General features: G+C 42.5%; 1 protein-coding gene across 4 annotated transcripts in view; it reads left to right on the top strand.

Annotated features, from left to right (window-relative positions):
- The window catches only part of scaf1 (SR-related CTD-associated factor 1), a 70,016-nt gene that overhangs the window by 6,827 nt on the left and 45,510 nt on the right, over window positions 1-17,679 (top strand). For 3 of the 4 annotated variants that reach the window (XM_073034105.1, XM_073034103.1, XM_073034104.1), the window contains exon 2: window positions 13,257-13,383. The exons of the other annotated variant lie outside the window; for it this stretch is intronic. In XM_073034105.1, coding sequence (XP_072890206.1) covers window positions 13,290-13,383 — 94 coding nt within the window. In that variant the 5' untranslated portion in view covers window positions 13,257-13,289. The remainder of the gene's footprint in view (window positions 1-13,256; window positions 13,384-17,679) is intronic. 4 annotated transcript variants of the gene reach the window in all.

Genomic DNA, 17,679 nt, shown 5'->3' with positions numbered 1-17,679 from the left:
GAGGAGGATAAACCTCTTGCTAACTTGGAGCAGCAGATTTGAAAAGCACTCTGGAATAAATAAATTTAGAAAGGAGTGTTGGAAAACAAATCTGTTTGATCATTGGCATAAGCCACGCAAACCAATTGGTTTCTAAGATAGATCCGTTCCCTCGTGTTAGTGCTTGGTCATCAAAAGTACGTTTTCTAAGTTTTATTTCTGTTTGCCTGCAGCCTCAACCACAGGAAGTTAATTCCCACCAATTTATTGTCTGTATAACACTTTTGGAGATTCTGACATTGTGACAAACAATACTGGACTGTTAGTCTTTTGTATATATAAAGTTTAAGTTACACTTTCTATTTTTTTTTTGCTGATGTTATATCCCGGACTGATGCTAATTTATCTCAATGTTGTGTGATTTAGGATTTGTCCACCAGTTGAGCAACAATAGCTTTCAAACATGAAACGTAACTAAATTCCACCACTTGCTAACCAGCAGCTCTGAAACGTAAATGCAAAAAAGCGCTAAGTTGCCGCGGCTGTGTGGACTGGATTGGAGAGCCTGGAATCTGCACGTCTGTGCTATTCCAAATTGAGGCCGCATCTTGGCCTGCTTGTTAATTAAATGGTCACTGCACAGGTATGGAGCTGCACCCTTCAATTCAAGACATCGGGGAAGAATGTCAACGTCTTTCTAAGACACTCAACCAAGAGGATGATAGTCCCATTCTTGTAGCCCAGGACATATTAATAAAAAAAGCTTTCCTCCTATTATTGCATTTTGACCTAGTGCACTATTTTTGAGTTTAATTCATTCTTCTACGAGACCTTATTCATTCAGTGTCCCTCTTCAGCTTGAATGAATAGGTTTCTCTTCTTTCACCATCTTCCCATTTTTCCCACAGTGCTTCACAATCCTGATGAAGGACATTGGCCCAAAACATTGACTCTTTATTCCTCTCCATACCTGCGGACTTCCTCCAGCATTTTATTGATTCGTATTTACAAAAATGAATGATCAAACAACACACACAAAATACTGGAGGAACTCATCAAGTCAGGTGGCATCTATAGAGGGAAATAAACAGTTGATGGTTGGGGCCAAGACCTTTCATGCTTCTACCCTCTTCTTTTCTAGTCCTGCTGAAGAGTCTTAGCCCGAAATATTGACTGTTTATTCCCCTCCATAGCTGCTGAGTTCCTCCAGTATTTTGTATGTTTTGCTCCGGATTTCCAGAATCTCTCGTGTTTATGATCACCCAGTCCTTGACGTTCTGCACAGTGACTCTTAGGTCTTGATAAACAGAAGATGAGAAGGAATTCATTACTGAGCTCTATTGAGAAACAGTAATGTTTCAAATCCCTAACAAGCCAGATTGTAGCAACATAAAATAATTTAATAAATCTGGAATAAAAGGTTAATATTGGTGATGGAGATGAAGGAATTACTGGATAGAGAGCCAATGAGATCGCGTCTGCTGCAGTGGTTCCAAGTCGTTGCTGAGGCAGGAGTTGATTGTAGGCATAACCGACCTCTGAAAGCACTTCATCACCAGAGATGTGAGTGCTACTGGTATGGGTTTCCTTTCAAATGGGCTGACCAAGGACAGGTTGCTGTTCGTTGGCTTAATGTGAGCTGTGTTCTTGATCTCAGCTAAGTAGTTATTCTCACCTGAGTGAACTCTGAGTGATAGTGGGACATACACCTGCTACAATCACGTTGTGGTTCAGTCCTGATTTCCCCCATCTAGGGATTTTATTTTCCAAGGTGGGAGTCACTTTGGGAGTCATGTTGAGACGGGTATTTAATATTTTTCTCCTTTCCTGTGGAGGGGTGAACCCACTGAAGGGGATTCTGGAAAGAGATTTGTGTTTCGGACTGGTCAGAATTCTTCGCTGGCGCCCACTTTAGAAGTTTCACTGGCACAAAATCCTCATTCTTTCTCCACCTCACCGCCTCAACACCCTGTACATCTCAAACCTCTTTACTTTTACCTCTTGGCGCCTTGTCAGTGTTTCTACACTCTTCTCTCTTTGTTTGCTGTACTGACTGCCCATTACGCTGCTGGTGCTTAGGTCAGTTATGACAGCTATCCATCCCTGTCTGTCCTGCAGTTATTTGTGCTAGCTTGCCAGTGTTGTACATGGTTTGTACAGTCCAAACAACAACTTTGGTCTTGGTCTTGGTGGCGTTCAGGTTTTCCTTCAGCAAATTTCCATAACAAATTTGTTTGAACAATCAGGGTTGTTGGCCCTGAGCTAAGCCTCGAACACTCCATCCTCTATCCTTTGACCTGTTTGGCATGGGTGACCCTACCAAGAGCCAAAGCACCTGGTTGTGACTCAGCCAACATAGCTCTCTGGGTCATTGAGGCACACGAGCCTCCAAACCAAGACATGGTTGTGATCCTCTTGTTGGTTTGTTTGTTGAGATGCCAGGTTATTCTCACACCAAGTGATGCCCAAATTAGTTACCGGTAGTTAGTGCTTGTTAACGATGCCCAGGAGTGTGAGGAAATATGCCAAGATGTGATGAGTGTGCAAAGTTCTCTTGCGCTGTGACAAAGCAGATGGCACTGAGTACTTGACATAAAGCTAATTGTGAGGAGCTGGTTCGGTCACTTCCAAGCAACACACACACAAAATGCTGGCGGGACTCAGCAAGTCAGGCAGTATCTATGGAAAAGAATAAACAGTCGCCGTTTTGGGCTGAGACCCTTCATCAGGACTAGAAAGGAAGGGGGAAGACACTGGAATAAGAAGGTAGGGGGAGAGGAAGGAGGACAAGCCAGAAGGTGACAGGTGAAGCCAGGTGGGTGTGAAAGGTAAAGTGCTGGAGAAGGAGGAGTCTGGCAGGAGAAGAGAGTGACTATAGGAGAAAGGGAAGGAGGGAGGGGACCCAGGGAGAGGTGATAGGCAGGTAAGAAGAGGTAAAAAAGGCCAGAGTGGGGAATAGAAGAAGAGGGAAAGATGGGGGGGGGGGGGGAGGGGAATTTTTTTTTACCGAAAAGAGAAATCAATATTAGTTGTATATGGCCATTACTGTCTTACTGTACAGCAGTGGCCATTTTCCAAGCCCAGACCAAGACCAAGACAATGAGCATGCAGTCTTTTCAGCTGGGGTGGGGGGGGGGGGTGCATTCAACGCGGTGGCATAATGCATTGCAGTGCCCGATTCCTGCCACGGTCTGTAGGGAGTTTGCTCATTCTCCCCATGACCAAGTGGATTTCCTGCGAGTGCTCTGGTTTCTGCCCACATTCCAAAGACACACAGTTCGGGTTAGTAAGTTGTGGGCGTGCGATGTTGGCACAGGATGTGTGGCTACACTTTCCCAGCATGATCCTCACTGGTTTGATTTGATGCAAACAACATATATCACTGTCTGCTTCAACATAAAGTAAAGCGAATCTTCGACTCTAGTCATGTTCAGTGGCAGGTGTGCGCGTTGGGTGGCTTTTCCTAGTCCCACTCGAGATTAGAGTGCTCTCAGAGAGACCTTCCTGATCCGTGTCAGTAAACACACCTAGTGATACCATTAACAAGGAACTGCGTCTCATTGCTCGGGTGATTGGAGGTGATGTTTATTTTGAGCTATGCTCGCAGCTGCAGGGTGAACAGGAGGGATTGAGGGGATCTGAAAGAGCCACTTTTTGCTCTGTCCTTCTGGGTGAGAGCATCATTGTGTCGAAGAGTAGGATTGCCAGTGTAACTCCATCGCCCTCCCTGCCTGCCGGCTCCTATGGCTTCACAGGTACTGTGATGACTTCAGGGAGTAAATGCAATAAACTCGAGGGATTTTTTTTTACTCGAGTGTTGTCAAGTTGAAGGGAGCTGACAGGCTACCCTGTTCAGATTAGATTAATAAAGCAGCAGCAGTGTGCGTTGAAAACTGTACACGGAAAGTTACTATATTTAAACAGTGAAATTAAATTGTGGGTCAGACAGATGTTTCCAGATGGTGAGACCAAGAAGCTTTCTTTTTCCCATTCCTGTTCTGATACGTCAGCCCATGGCTTCCTCTTCTGCCAAGATGAGGCCACTTCTAGGTGGAGGAGCAACACCTTATATTCTGTCTGGGTACCCTCCAACCTGATGGCCTGAATATTGATTTCTCCTTCGTTCCCCCTTTCCTCTGTTTCCACTGTGACCTTTTACCTTGTCTCATCTGCCTATCACTTCTCCTCTCCTATCAGATTCCCTCCTCTCCAGCTCTTGACCTTTCCCACCCACCTGGCTTCACCTATCACCTTCCTGCTGGCCTCCTTCCCCTACCTTTTCATTCTGGTGTCTTCCCATTTCCTTCTCAGTCCTGAAGAAAGGTCTTGGCCTGAAACATCAGCTGTTAATTTATTTCCATTGATTCTGCCTAACCTGCTGAGTTCCTCCAGCATTTTGGGTGTGTTGCTCTAGATTTCCAACATCTGCAGATTTTCGTGTGTTTGAGCTTCAGTGCCACTTTATTAGGTACACCCGTACACTTGCTTGTTAATGTAAATGTCTAATCAGCCAATCAGGTGGCAGCAACACAATGCATAAAAGCATGCAGACATGGTCAAGAGGTTCAGTTGTTCAGACCAAACATCAGGATGGGGGAAGAAATGTGATCTTAGTGACTTCATGAAATGATTGTTGGTGCCAAGCAGGGTGATTTAAGTGTCTCAGAAACAGGTGATTTCCTGGGACTTTCTCCCACAACAGTCCCTAGAGTTTAAAATGCAAAAAACAAAAACAAAATCCAGTGAATGGCAGTTCTGTGGATGAAAATGCCTTATTAATGAGAGAGGGCAGAGGAGAATGGCTAGAACGGCTTACTCAAATAACCACACGTTACAACGGTGGTGTGCAGAAGACAATGATGTGCACTCAGTGGCTGCTTTATTAGGCACAGGAAGTATTGATAAAGTGGGCAATGAGTGTATAAATTAGTCACTAAAATCCATTATAAAGTTCTTCATCCAGGTTTGTCAGGGATGTGGAACCTCGTCCATTCAGAAATAAATGCAGTCAATCAAATAATTAAAGAGAAGTTGGAAAACAACTTTATTTTTAAATGGTGAAATTAAAATTTTGGGTCAGACAAGTGTTTCCAGAAGTAAGACCATGAAGCCATACATACACTCTGTATCCACTTTATTAACTACACCTGTTCACCTGCTCATTAATGCAGATTTCGAATCAGCCAATCATGTGGCAGCAGCTCAGTGCACAAAAGCACGCAGGCACAGTCAAGAGATTCAGTTGTTCAGACCAAACGTCAGAATGAGGAAGAAATGTGATCTGAGTGAATGTGAGACAGAAAATTCATTGATCAATGAATTGAAATCAAAACTGTCATGCTGTAGATGGGCCAAATATCCTGCTTCAATGCTGTTGCTCCTTGCAGCTTTCTGTCGTCTGTCAGGAGCTTTTTTCAATTAATTGTCTAGCTTTTGTTTGTCCCGTTTGCTCATGCCTCACCGGAGGATGTGATTGCGTAACTGGCAGATGCCTCAGCCAAAGGAACATCTTCGGCCTGTGACCTGATCTAGTGATTTGACCACAAGGAACATCACGCTGCAGTCTGCTGCTGCCCACACTGGGTTTCCCAGGCACATTTTTTGAGCTCTTCTATTTGCTTCCTTGTCTATTGATGTTGAGGCCAGCTGTACTACCTGAATCCCAGCCAGAGCTGAAACAAGCCATTGCTTCACAGATCACATTAATGGCCTTCTTTATGCAAATGTCTCTGGGTTACCTGTCTGGCCATCTGTGGACCTGGGTTGTAATTACTTCTCCTTGATATTTATTGCTTATTTATAATAATTACTTCTTTTTTTTTCTCTCTGTTATTTGCACATTTTGTTGTCTTTTGCATGTCAGTTGTTTGTCCATCCTGTTGGGCATGGTATTTCATTGATTCTATTATGTTTCTTTAAGTTACTGAGTATGCCCCCAAGAAAATGAACCTCAAGTGTGTGTACTGTGATAATAATTTACTTTGAACTTTCAAGCCCACTTACAGTGCTGGAGGAACTCAGCAGGTCAGGCAGCATCCATGGAAAGGAGTAAATGGTCAACGTTTTTGTGCCAACATCTTCCCGCTTCCTTTCCAGCTTTGATGAAGGGTCTTGGCGTGAACCAGCGACTGTTTATCCTTTTCAATGGATGCTGCCTGTGACCTGCTGAGCCCCTCCAGCATTTTGTTACTGTTTCTCTGGATTTCCAGCTCTGCAAAATCTTTTGTGGTTTTGATCAAGGAGTATCTTTCACATTGGATTTATCTATTAATGTTTTTTTTTGCCTCTGAGCATGTATATTATATTTCAGTCCTCTATTAGTGACCTAAACTGCTGATAAAGAGCTTCTGAAGCCTCTGTTCAATGAATCAGGTGACGTTTGAGAATGTAGATAGGTTTCTGTGAAAAGCTGTGTAGAATTGAGGATTCCAGTTAATTGGGACAGGTACATTTTGGTCCAATTAAACGGTTGCCCCAGTATTCCAAAGTTTAATTGAAATAGTCAAGAAAGTATAAAGAAGACAAACTACCATTTAATTGAGTAACAAATTGTGTATTTGAGTGAAATATGGAACAAATTAGAATACTACCAATACTACAGTGCTATAAAACTGTGTAATAGTTCGTAACAATTTTCGACAGGGGAATTCACCTAGTGTGCACTGCTGTCTTCTTTTGATTGACTGTAAATGAACAAAATCAGCTCAGACTCTGAGTGCCTTTGTACAATGCTTCTGACGATTGCATCTCCACATCTTCATTGTAACATTCAAGATGATTGTCTGTATGTTCAAAGTTCTTCGTAGTTTGTTGATGTAGTTAATTAATTTCATTTTCACTTCTGCCATTTTTGGCATCTCTAAGCCTGAATGCTTGAAACCACAGTGAGCAAAATAGTTCTGAATTGTCTTACTGCCGATTCTTGCCAACTACCAGTTATAAAACTCACTGATTTTTGAACACAAATAAACACAACTGATGCTGTTTAAAAACAGTTTGCCCTAAGTATGATATGGTGTCTAACAGCCATACAAGTGCACGCAACTAATGGTAGTTAGAAACAGTTTGGCAACTGTCTTCTTTCCCAGTTAAATAGCATAGTATCCCAAATAAGCAAAGGGAATCCTTAAAAAGCAAACACGAGGAAATCTGCAGATGCTGGAATTTCAAGCAACACACACAAAATGCTGGTGGAACGCACAGTCCCGGCGGCATCTATAGGGAGAAGCACTGTCGACGTTTCGGGCCGAGACCCTTCGTCAGGACTAACTGAAAGGAAATATAGTAAGAGATTTGAAAGTAGGAGGGGGAGGGGGAAATGTGAAACGATAGGAGAAGACCGGAGGGGGAGGGATGAAGCTAAGAGCTGGAAAGGTGATTGGCAAAATCTGGCTCTCAGCTTCACCCCACCCCCTCCGTTCTTCTCCTATCGTTTCGCATTTTCCCCTCCCCCTCCTACTTTAAAATCTCTTACTATCTTTCCTTTCGGTTGTCCTGACGAAGGGTCTCGGCCCGAAACGTCGACAGTGCTTCTCCCTATAGATGCTGCCTGGCCTGCTGTGTTCCACCAGCATTTTGTGTGTGTTGCTTGAAAGGGAATCCTTGCTATTTTCTTGATTAGTTTTTGTTCTTTAAGAGTTATCCCAGAAAAAGTGTCTGCCCCAATTGACCAATAGCCTAATTAACTGGAATTCACTGTATTGAGTTAATTAACGGCATGACAGTCCATATCTGGGTGCTGGGGTGGAGATAGATCTCTACCAAAGGAGGTGTAAGGCGCTCATTCCCTCTGCTAGCCTGCCGGTCGCCTGTGGGTGAGCCGTAGCTTCCCACCCACGCTCCTCCAATCAGGGTCACATGAAGCCATGGGAGCAGGTGGTGATGGTCATATGAGCAGCTGGTGCATAATCACGTTCTGGTTATGTGACCACTGACACCAGGCAGACAATCTCTCAAGAGTATTGATAATGGCTGGGGGGTGGGTGGGTCACCCGTCTTGTAAAGACACTGCCCAGAAGAAGACAACGGCAAACCACTCCTGCAGAAAAATTTGCCAAGAGCAATCATGGTCATCGAAAGAACATGATTGCCCACATCATGGGACACAGCACTTAATAACGATGATGACAGTCCACATCACTATAGCTGAGAGACTATAATGCTGTAAGTTTTCTGTCCTAATCCTTACTTCTAACTTTCATTACAATTCCAAGTCTTGGGCTCAAACCACATGGTTTTAAAAGTTAGAGACTTAAGTGTAAAGAAGAATTGAGACAGAAATGAAATATGCTCAAGGGATTCTGCAGATGCTTAAAATCCAGAGCAACACAAATAAAATGCTGGAGGAATTCAGCAGGTCAGGCAGCATCCATGGAACTGTATAAACAATCGGCATTTTGAGCTAAGACCCTTCTTCCGGACAGAAAATGAAGGGGAAAGACAACAGAATAAGAAGGTGGAGGGATGGGGTGGAGGACAAGGTAGAGGTAATAGCTGAGGCCATGTAAGGGTTGGAAGGGGATGAAGTAAGAAGCTGGGCGGTGATAGGGATAAAAGGTAAAGAGCTGGAGAAGAAGGAATCTGATAGGAGAGAAAGTGAACCATAGGAGAAAGGGAAAGAAGAGGGGTGGTGGTAAGAAGCCAGAGTAGGGAGTTGAAGAGGGAGGGAGGAAAAATACCACAAGTTAGAGAAGTTGATGATCATGCCATCAGGTTGGAGGCTACCCAGACAGAATTTGAGGTGTTGCTCCTCCAACCTAAGAGTGGCCTCCTCGCAGCAGAAGTGGAGTTCAGACTGACATGTTGGAATTAAGGTGGTTGGCCACCAGGAAATCCTACTTTTTGCAGACAGAGCCGAGGTGCTGGACAGTTTGTATTTATAAAGGATCTTCAAAAATGACTGAGGTGCTGCAGAGGAATGTATCAAAAAAAATTTTAGTCATGAGGTGTGTAAATCCCATTGACTGCAATCGGAGATGTGCAGGATGTCAGAATTAGAGGATAGAGATCTTGGAGTGTTGTAATTCATAGAGGGGGTTAAAATAACAATGAGATTTTTAAAATTGAGATATTGCTCTGTAGAAGCCAAAGTAAGTTCATCAAATTTCTAGAAATAGACATAGGGGCCTAATTGGGCCATTTGGCCTGTTGAGTGTGCTCCACCATTTTTAATATAATTAATGAATGTAGATTAGTATTGGTTTATTAATGTCAAATGTACCAAGTTACAGTGAAGGGCTTGTCTTACATACTGTTCATACAGATCCAATCATTATACAGTGCATTGAGATAGAATAGTGAAAAACAATAACAATGCAAAATCAAGTGTAAAATTCACCGAATGAACGCAGAGAAGGGAAACAAATGAAGTGCAAAAGCCATAACAAGGTAGATGTGAGGCCAAGTGTCCATTGTTGTATGAGAGGTCCATTGAAGGAATGTTGATGAAGGCAACGTGGACTTAGCAAGGCATTTGACAAAGTCCCGCATGGGAAATTGGTCACTTGGCATTCAAAATGAGGTAGTAAATTGGATTAGACATTGGCTTTGTGGGTGAAGACAGAGAGTGGTTGTAGATGGTTCCCTCTCTGACCTGAGACATGTGATTAGTGGAGCACCACCAGGATCAGTGCTGGGTCAGTTGTTGTCATGTATATTAATGATCTGGAAGATAATGTTGTTTTGCAGATGACATGAAGATTGGGGTGTAATGGACTGTGAGGAAGACTCTCATAACTTGCAGTAGGATCTGGGCCAGCTGGGAAAATGGGCTGAAAAATGGCAAATGGAATTTAATGCAGACAAGTGCAAGGTTTTGCACTTTGGTAGGACCAACCAACAATGGTGAGTCTTACACAGTGAACAGTAGGGCTCTTGAGGAGTATGGCAGAACAAAGGAATTTAGGAATATGGGTCTATAATTCATTGAAAGTGGTGTCACAGTTTGATGGAGTCATAAAGAAAGCTTTAGCACATTGGTCTTCATAAATCAAAGTATTGAGTACAGGAGATGGGATGTTATGTTGAAGTTGTACAAGACATTAGTATGGCCTAATTTGGAGTGTCGGGCACAGTTTGGTCACCTACCTACAGGAAAGTTGTAAATAAGGTTGAAAGAGTACAGAGAAAATTTACAAAGATGTTGCTGGGTCTGGAGGACATGAGTTACAAGGAAAGGTGAATAGTTTAGGACTTTATTCCCTAGAACATAGAAGATTGAGAGGAGATTTAATGAGGTAAAGAAAATTTTGAGGAGTATAGATAGGTTAAATGCAAACTGGCTTTTTCCACTGAGGTTGGGCAGGACTACAACAAGGTTGGGTGAAAGGTGAAAAAATTAAGGGAAACAGTAGGGGAAACTTCTTCGCTCAGAGAATCGTGAGAGTGTGGAACCAGCTGCCAGCACAAGTGGTGCATGCAAGCTCGATTTCAACGTTTAAAAAAACTTTGGTTAGGTACATGGATGGTAGGGATATGGAGGGCTATGGTCCCAGTACAAGCCGATGGGAATAGTCGGTTTGGATGGTTTCGGCATGGAGTAGATGAGGTGAAGGGCCTGATTCTGTGCTGTGCTTTTCTATGACTCTATGACTAAGATTCTGACTAACAGTGGGATAGAAGGTCTCCTTCAGCCTAGTGGTGAGTGATTTCAGGCTTTTATATCTTAATGCCAATGAGGGGAGAAGAGAATATGTCTGGGGTGGGTGGGGTCTTTATGAAGTACTACCTTTGAGGGGATATCGTCGTGTAGTTTGCGATAATCAATTTATGGTGACGGGATGGAAAGGCTTACATTCAAACTGCTGAAAGGAAACTTCGGGTCTAGCATCAGGAATTTCATATTTCTATATAATTAACACTAACAAGTGGAGGTAAACACCTCAGTCATTAAAAGTCAAATGTACGAGGAAAAGCTGAGCAATTTTCTAGACGAGCAGTTCTACCTATGATTTCATTTTTTTAAATGTAGAGATACAGCACTGCAATGTTCTCCATTGGCCACAGATTAATATTTAGGTTCATGAGAGTTTATTTATGTGCATGCTTTAGGTCTCTATGTACAATTAAGGAATGCGCTAATAGCAGAACACAGAGTGCCTGAGCTTATGTTATCTGTTTACCAGTACTCAAAATGTTTCAGGGCATCACAACTAATAAGTGCAGTACTGAAATAAGGCACGTCAGACTATAGAGAAACACGGCAGCATCTTTTTTGAACTGTTGTAACTGGCTTTCTTCTGTCTTCAGTCTAAGCTCATGGGATATTCTATGCCAATCTGATATGAAAGATTTGTGGTAATACAATCTCTGTTAGTGTTGTACTATCGTGTTTGATCATGCATTTCTGACACGGGTTTCATTAGATGTAGATGTTTGAAAGAAAGCCATGCTCTTGCTGGTTACCAAGTGCCGGCTAATTCCTACACTTGCTCTCACTTGTACTAATAAATTAAGGTAAATGCAAATGATTGGCTCAAGTAGTGAAAACACAAGGACGTTCCTGAAGTTAGGGTGCCAATATTCTTTTCTGTAATCCTTAACAAAAATAATTAGTGGTAGCAAAGGATCTCTGCTACAGTTCCGAGATGGATATGTTCAAAGGTTCGTTTTATTGTCGAAGTACGCATGTACAATGCAACTCTGATATTCGTCTTGTCCTGATAGCCATGAAATACAGGAAGTCCATGCGAGTTGTTGAAAGAAAAGATATTAACTCTGCCCCCCCATCCCAGTAGAAAAAAAATAAACAAAGCTTGTAGACCCCAAAATTCCCCTGGTGGGTCTCAAAGCTGCCACACTGCAATGGTGATAACGACTATATCCTAATATTGCTCCATGATGTAAGTAAAGAGCAATCATTTTTGATTGTCTGAACCATGCAAAGTAACCAGTGATAGGGTTTTAAGGTTCACCTAAAATTAAGTCTTATGGTCTCAGCAACTTAACCTGTTTAATGCTGCAGTACTTGTGGTAATGGCTAGTAATTTGAGGCAATAAGTTGTGAGTAACACCCAAGAAGCAGACGAGTGCTTCTTTAAGTAGATTGGATCAGCTTCTTTAGATGTATTATTGGAATCTCAGTAATGTGTAAGGGTTGGACAAGAGCCATTGTTACTATAATGGTTGTCACATTTAGTATATGCTTTGACTTGTAGTGAACTTTTTGAAGAGATCTCATAATTTTCTTCATCTTAAAAAGCTGAGTGATTTTGAACAGTAATCTAAAACTAGCAAGAATTTTTCCAAGCTGTCTAATCCAAGTGGCCCAAATACCAGTGAAATTTATTTTATTTGGGGCAGGGGGTTCCCAAACTTTTTTTATGCCGTGGCCCGATACTGTTAAGCAAGGGGTCACTGGACACCAGGTTGGGAACCCCTGATTTAGAGTTACAGCACAAAATAGGCTCTTCAAGCCACATCGCCCTGCAAACCCTGACAACCCACATTTAACCCTAGCCCATTCCTGGGACAATTTACAATATCAGTTAACCTACCCAGTATGTCTTTGGACTGTGGGAGGAAATTGGAGGACCTGGAGAAAACCCACACATTCCACGTGGAGGACGTACTGAGATTCCTTACAGAGGATGCCAGCGTTGAACTCCAAACTCCCAAGGACCCGAGCTATAATACCGTCGTGCTAACTGCTACGCCTCTGTGGCACTCGTTTGACCTTTGATGGGCTGAATGGTCTAATTCTGCTCCTATATCTTGAGGTCCTGTATGCCATTAGACTTTTAAGACAAAGGAGCTGAGTTAGGCCATTCAGCTCACCAAGGCTACTCCACCACTCCATCACAGCCAATTTTTTGTTTTCCCTCTCATCCCCATTCTCAAGAACATATCAGCCTCTGTTTTAAATATACCCAATAACTTGGCCTCCACAGCCATCTTTGAGTATGAATTCCATAGAATCACCACCCAATAGCTAAAGAAATCCCTCCTCATCTCTGTTGTAAAGGGATATCCTTATATTCTGAGGTGGCGCCTCCTGGTCCTAGACTCCCCCACTATAGGAAACACCCTCTCCACATCCACTCTATTCAGGCCTTTCAATATTCAATAGGTTTCAATGAGATCCCCCCTCATTCTTCTAAACTGCAGTAATACAGGGCCAGAGCCATCAATCACTCCTCCTACATTAACCATTATGATTGATCCAAGACTGTATTTACTTGACATTTAGACTTTGCTGCCTAGAAGGGACATGTCCCAGTGCAACATCGTGTTCCTCATTCCATGGTATCCTTTCAACTGCCTACTTATTGTCTTTTAAGTGTTGCCAGCGCCGCCACTGCTGATCCGGAATTATGGAAGAAGATGAAAACCAGGATCCACAGCAGAACGAATCTCCGGGGGATGAAGCAGGATTGGATCAGTGCACTGAATCACAGAGAGATAGAGGTACCATTTGCTTTATCTCTCGACACTTTGTTCAACACCCAATGCAGCTGTCCTCTTTTACTTCCCCAAGTGGGAAACTCCAACATAGGCAGACCATCTGTTAGTGTTGAAAGATGAGAGGAACTTTTACCCCCCTCGGCTAATTAATTTGGATCTGACCTTTACTTCAACTCCACATACCTGCCTTGGTTCTGTTGCCCTCTCAATGCTTTCCTGTCACAGATACGTCAGTTCTCTAGCCACCATGGCTGGTGACGAGATCAGATTTTTCACTTTATTTTACATAAAATCATATTTCTTTCCTTACCAAGTTAAGACAGATACATGGTGTAAAGTTCAACTGTGACCTAATTGAATGATGATCCAGGTTTGAAGCTTGGGCTGAGGTGATTTTTAGTTATTTTGACGCAATAGTGCAGAACAGACCCTCTGGCTCAACCAGCTGCGCCGCCCTGCAGCCCACCTATAGAATCTATGGCCCAATCACAGGACCATTTACAATGACCAATTGACCTACTAGCTGGAACTTCTTTGGACTGTGGGAGAAAACCAGAGCACTCGGGGGGGAAACCCACGCGGTTCACAGGAAGGGACGTACAAACTTCTTACAGACTGCGTCAGAATTGAACTCCGAACTCCGCTGCCCTGAGCTGTATTAGTGCTGCACTAGCCGTTATGCTACTATGGTTCCCCACGGAACGATGATGAAGGTTTGAATACTCAGAACTCATGTTCTCAGTGTTTTTTCGTATTTGCACAGTTTGTCTTTTGTGCATTGATTGTCAGTCTTTGTGTGTAAATTTTCATTGATTCAGTTGTATTTCTGTGTTCTACTCTGAATGCCTGCAAGAAAATGAATCTCAGGGTGACATATACGTACTTTGATAATAAATTTACTTAGGCTTCAAAGGGCTCAGAGGCCAATTCTTGTGTTTTTAGTATTATTTGATTGCATTCAAGCTCTCTTCTCACTGCTGCCATCAGGTAGAAGGTACAAAAGTCTCAGGACTTGCACCACCAGGTTCAAGAACAGTTACTATCCCTCAACCATCAGGCTCTTGAACAAAAGTGGATAACTACAATCATTTGTCCATCCATTGAAATGTTCTCGCAAACAAATATCTCACTTTAAGGACTCTTTGTCATGTTCATGTTCCAATTATTTATTGCTATTTATTTATATTTGCACTTGCACAGTTTGTTGTTTTCTGCACTGTGGTTGATCTTTTATTGATTCTGTTAGTTACTTTTCTGTAGATTTGCTGAGTTTGCACGCAGGAAAATAAATCTCAAGGTTGTATATGGTGACATATATGTACTCTGATAATAAAATTTACTTTGAATTTGAAGTCGAAGGAAGCTGATTATGAATATGGACCTAGTAGTCTGAATGAGCTATTTTCTTTGCCATAAACTCCGTAGTGTAGGAAGAACATCCTTCTTTTCAAACTTTTGACCCTGTTAATTTTAAGCACAGCATGTCAACAGAATCTAAGCATTAGTTAAACAATTATTTATTTAGAGATGCAATGTGGAGTTGGCCCTTTGAGCCATGTGGCCACAGCAACCCACGATTCAACCCCATCCTAATCACAGGACAGTTTGCAATGACCAATTAACCTACCAACACGTCTTTGGACTGTGGGAGGAAACCCACACATTCCACGGGGAGGACGTGCAAACTTCTTACAGACGGCACCGGAATTGAACCTCGAACTCTGATGCCCTGAGCTGTAATAGCGTCGTGCTAACTGTGACATTACCCTGACGTTAAGTGCAGCTCCGAGTCTGGATGTCAGGAGCAACATGTGAGACACTTCAGGCTTAAGGTCCAATTACCATTCAGATGAATTTGAGTTGGTTGGTACTGAATTTGCTGAAACTATCCTATATTTTAAAATACATTTATTTACTATCAAAGTAGGGTATACAGTATACAACCTTGAGATTTGTTGTCTTGCAGACAGCCACTAAACAAAATAACACCATAAAAACAGTTATGAGAAAAAATCCCACACAAGAACATCAGATGTGAGGGGAAAAACAGATCAAGCAAACCGCAAAGTGAACACTTAACACGCAAGACATTAGACATCAATGTGTAGAGTCCCCTAAAAGGAGTCCACAGCCATGAGTGAGTAAAGCCAGTCCAGCCACAGCCACCAAGGTTAGTCAGTTCAGTGCTGTGTCGATGACTGCAGACCTCGATCAGATGGCGCAAATAGTAAGACGTGGTTCAGCACTGAGCACGTATTTAGTTACGGGATAGGGTCATCGCTGTCAAGGTGAGCTTTTTATTGGCCATCTCTACTTGCAATAATCAGCCATCTTCTGGAACTGGTGCTGTGTTTGTGGTGAATGGTGCTGCGAGCTAAGGATGATGAGGATTTAAATCTAACAATAAAGTTTGATGTTCAAAGTGAATTTATTATCAGTGTAAATTTCTATCACTATACACAACCTTGAAATTCATATTCTTGCAAAGCACCCACAGGAAAATACGAAAATACAATAGAATCCCTGAAAAAGCCCTACAGAAAGATCAACCAATGTCCAGTGTTCAAAATCATGCAAATCATAAAAAAGTATAAAATAATAATACTGAGAAAGTGTGCTGTAGTGAATCATAAAAGTGAGAACAGGCTGTGGCGTCGGTTCAGCGCTGAGCCAAGTGAAGCCGTCCCCTCTGGCCCAGGAGCCTGATGGTTGTAGGGCAATAACTGTTCTTGAACCTGGTGGTGTGGGTCCCAAGACTCTCTTGCACCTCCCGCCCAATGGTAGAACCAAGGAGAGAGGGAAACAGGTCAAACGCAGGTAGGCAGGATGGGTTCAAATGGGGAAACTAGGCTGACACGGATTAGTGAGGCTGAACACTGGTTCGCCGAGCACTGGTGAACACCCTAATGAAATTAATCCCCAAGTCAAGCTAGGTTGGAATGCTGCAACAAGTTTTGGCATCCACACCAAAGGAGGGAGGGTGGGTGGATGAAGAGGAATTGGTAGGTTAGACAGCTTTTGGTTCTACACAGCAACTCCCACAAGTTGCTACGATACTGCCTACTGTACTGGCTGCATATGGTAAAGGTCACAAAGCCTCAACTTATTATTCAGCTTTAGCACAAATCCCTGGCGACAAATTTCGGTTGGGTTTTAAAAGAGCATGGGAAAAAGACTTGAGTGTGACTTTTGAGACAAATGAGTGGGACAAGATTTGCAAAATATGTCAAAAACAATGTCAAGAGACCTGAGGGTGCGCCTTACTCAGTTTTAAGATTCTATAACGTTTTTATTGGACTCCAGCAAGGTTACATAGATTAGGGTTGAAAAATACCCCTGAAAGCTGGCGCTGTGAGGCGGATAAAGGGGACTTAGTACATGCGCTCTGGTCCTGTCCCAGAATTCAAGAATTTTGGATTATAATGCATAAGTATATTGGTGAAGTTTTGGGTATTCAACTCCCTTTCTGCCCCAGACTTTTTGCCTCGGGAGACACACTTGGGTTACTTGGGGGATAAACACTGTCAAAACTGGATCCAGACAAGTATAATGGTAGGAAGACAAATTATACTTAGAGGTTGGAGGAACTTGGGGGGACCATCCGTTTCAGGAGTGGGCCACAGAAATAGCCAAAGTGGAAGCTTTTGAATGCATGTCTTGCAAACAGTTTGATAGATTGGACATCTATACACAAAAATGGGGTAAATATTTAGGTTTCCTGGGGAGGGGGAAATAGTGGTGAAGGTAGTGGTGAAAGCATATTGCTGAATGACAGTCTTTTATGTTATTAGAGGTCTAAATAGACACACACAGTTATTATATTGATATTTATTTTTGCCATGTTTGTTTTTATTTTATGGATAATTTTATGTTTTGCAAGCTAGGATTTAAATAATTTCAACACTGACTCAAGGGTTCGGGGAAAATTTGTAAAAGAATTCAATAAAATTTAAATCATATATAAAAAAAATCAATCTAGTTGTTTCTGTTTCAGGCAGGGCAGTGAGGAAATTTTATTTGAAGTAACACACAATCTTCTTGTGGAACTCTGCAAGTCAAGCAACATCCGTGGACAGAAATGTCAAAAATTCCTTTCCTCCCCACAGTTGTTGCTCAGCCCACTGAGTTCCTCAGCTTATTTCCTTCTCCCCCACCTCTATTCAGGGCCCCGAACAGTCCTTCCAGGTGAGGCAAAACTTTACCTGCGAATGTGCTGAGATTGTCTATTGTGTCTGGTGCTCCCAATGCAGCCTCTACATTGGTGAGACCCATCATAAATTGGGGGGGGCCGCTTCATTG

The sequence above is a fragment of the Hemitrygon akajei genome, chromosome 31 (genome assembly GCF_048418815.1).
Source record: "Hemitrygon akajei chromosome 31, sHemAka1.3, whole genome shotgun sequence".
NCBI lineage: Eukaryota > Metazoa > Chordata > Chondrichthyes > Myliobatiformes > Dasyatidae > Hemitrygon > Hemitrygon akajei.
Note: the sequence above shows the minus strand (reverse complement) of the source record. Positions and strands in the feature narration are given on the sequence as shown.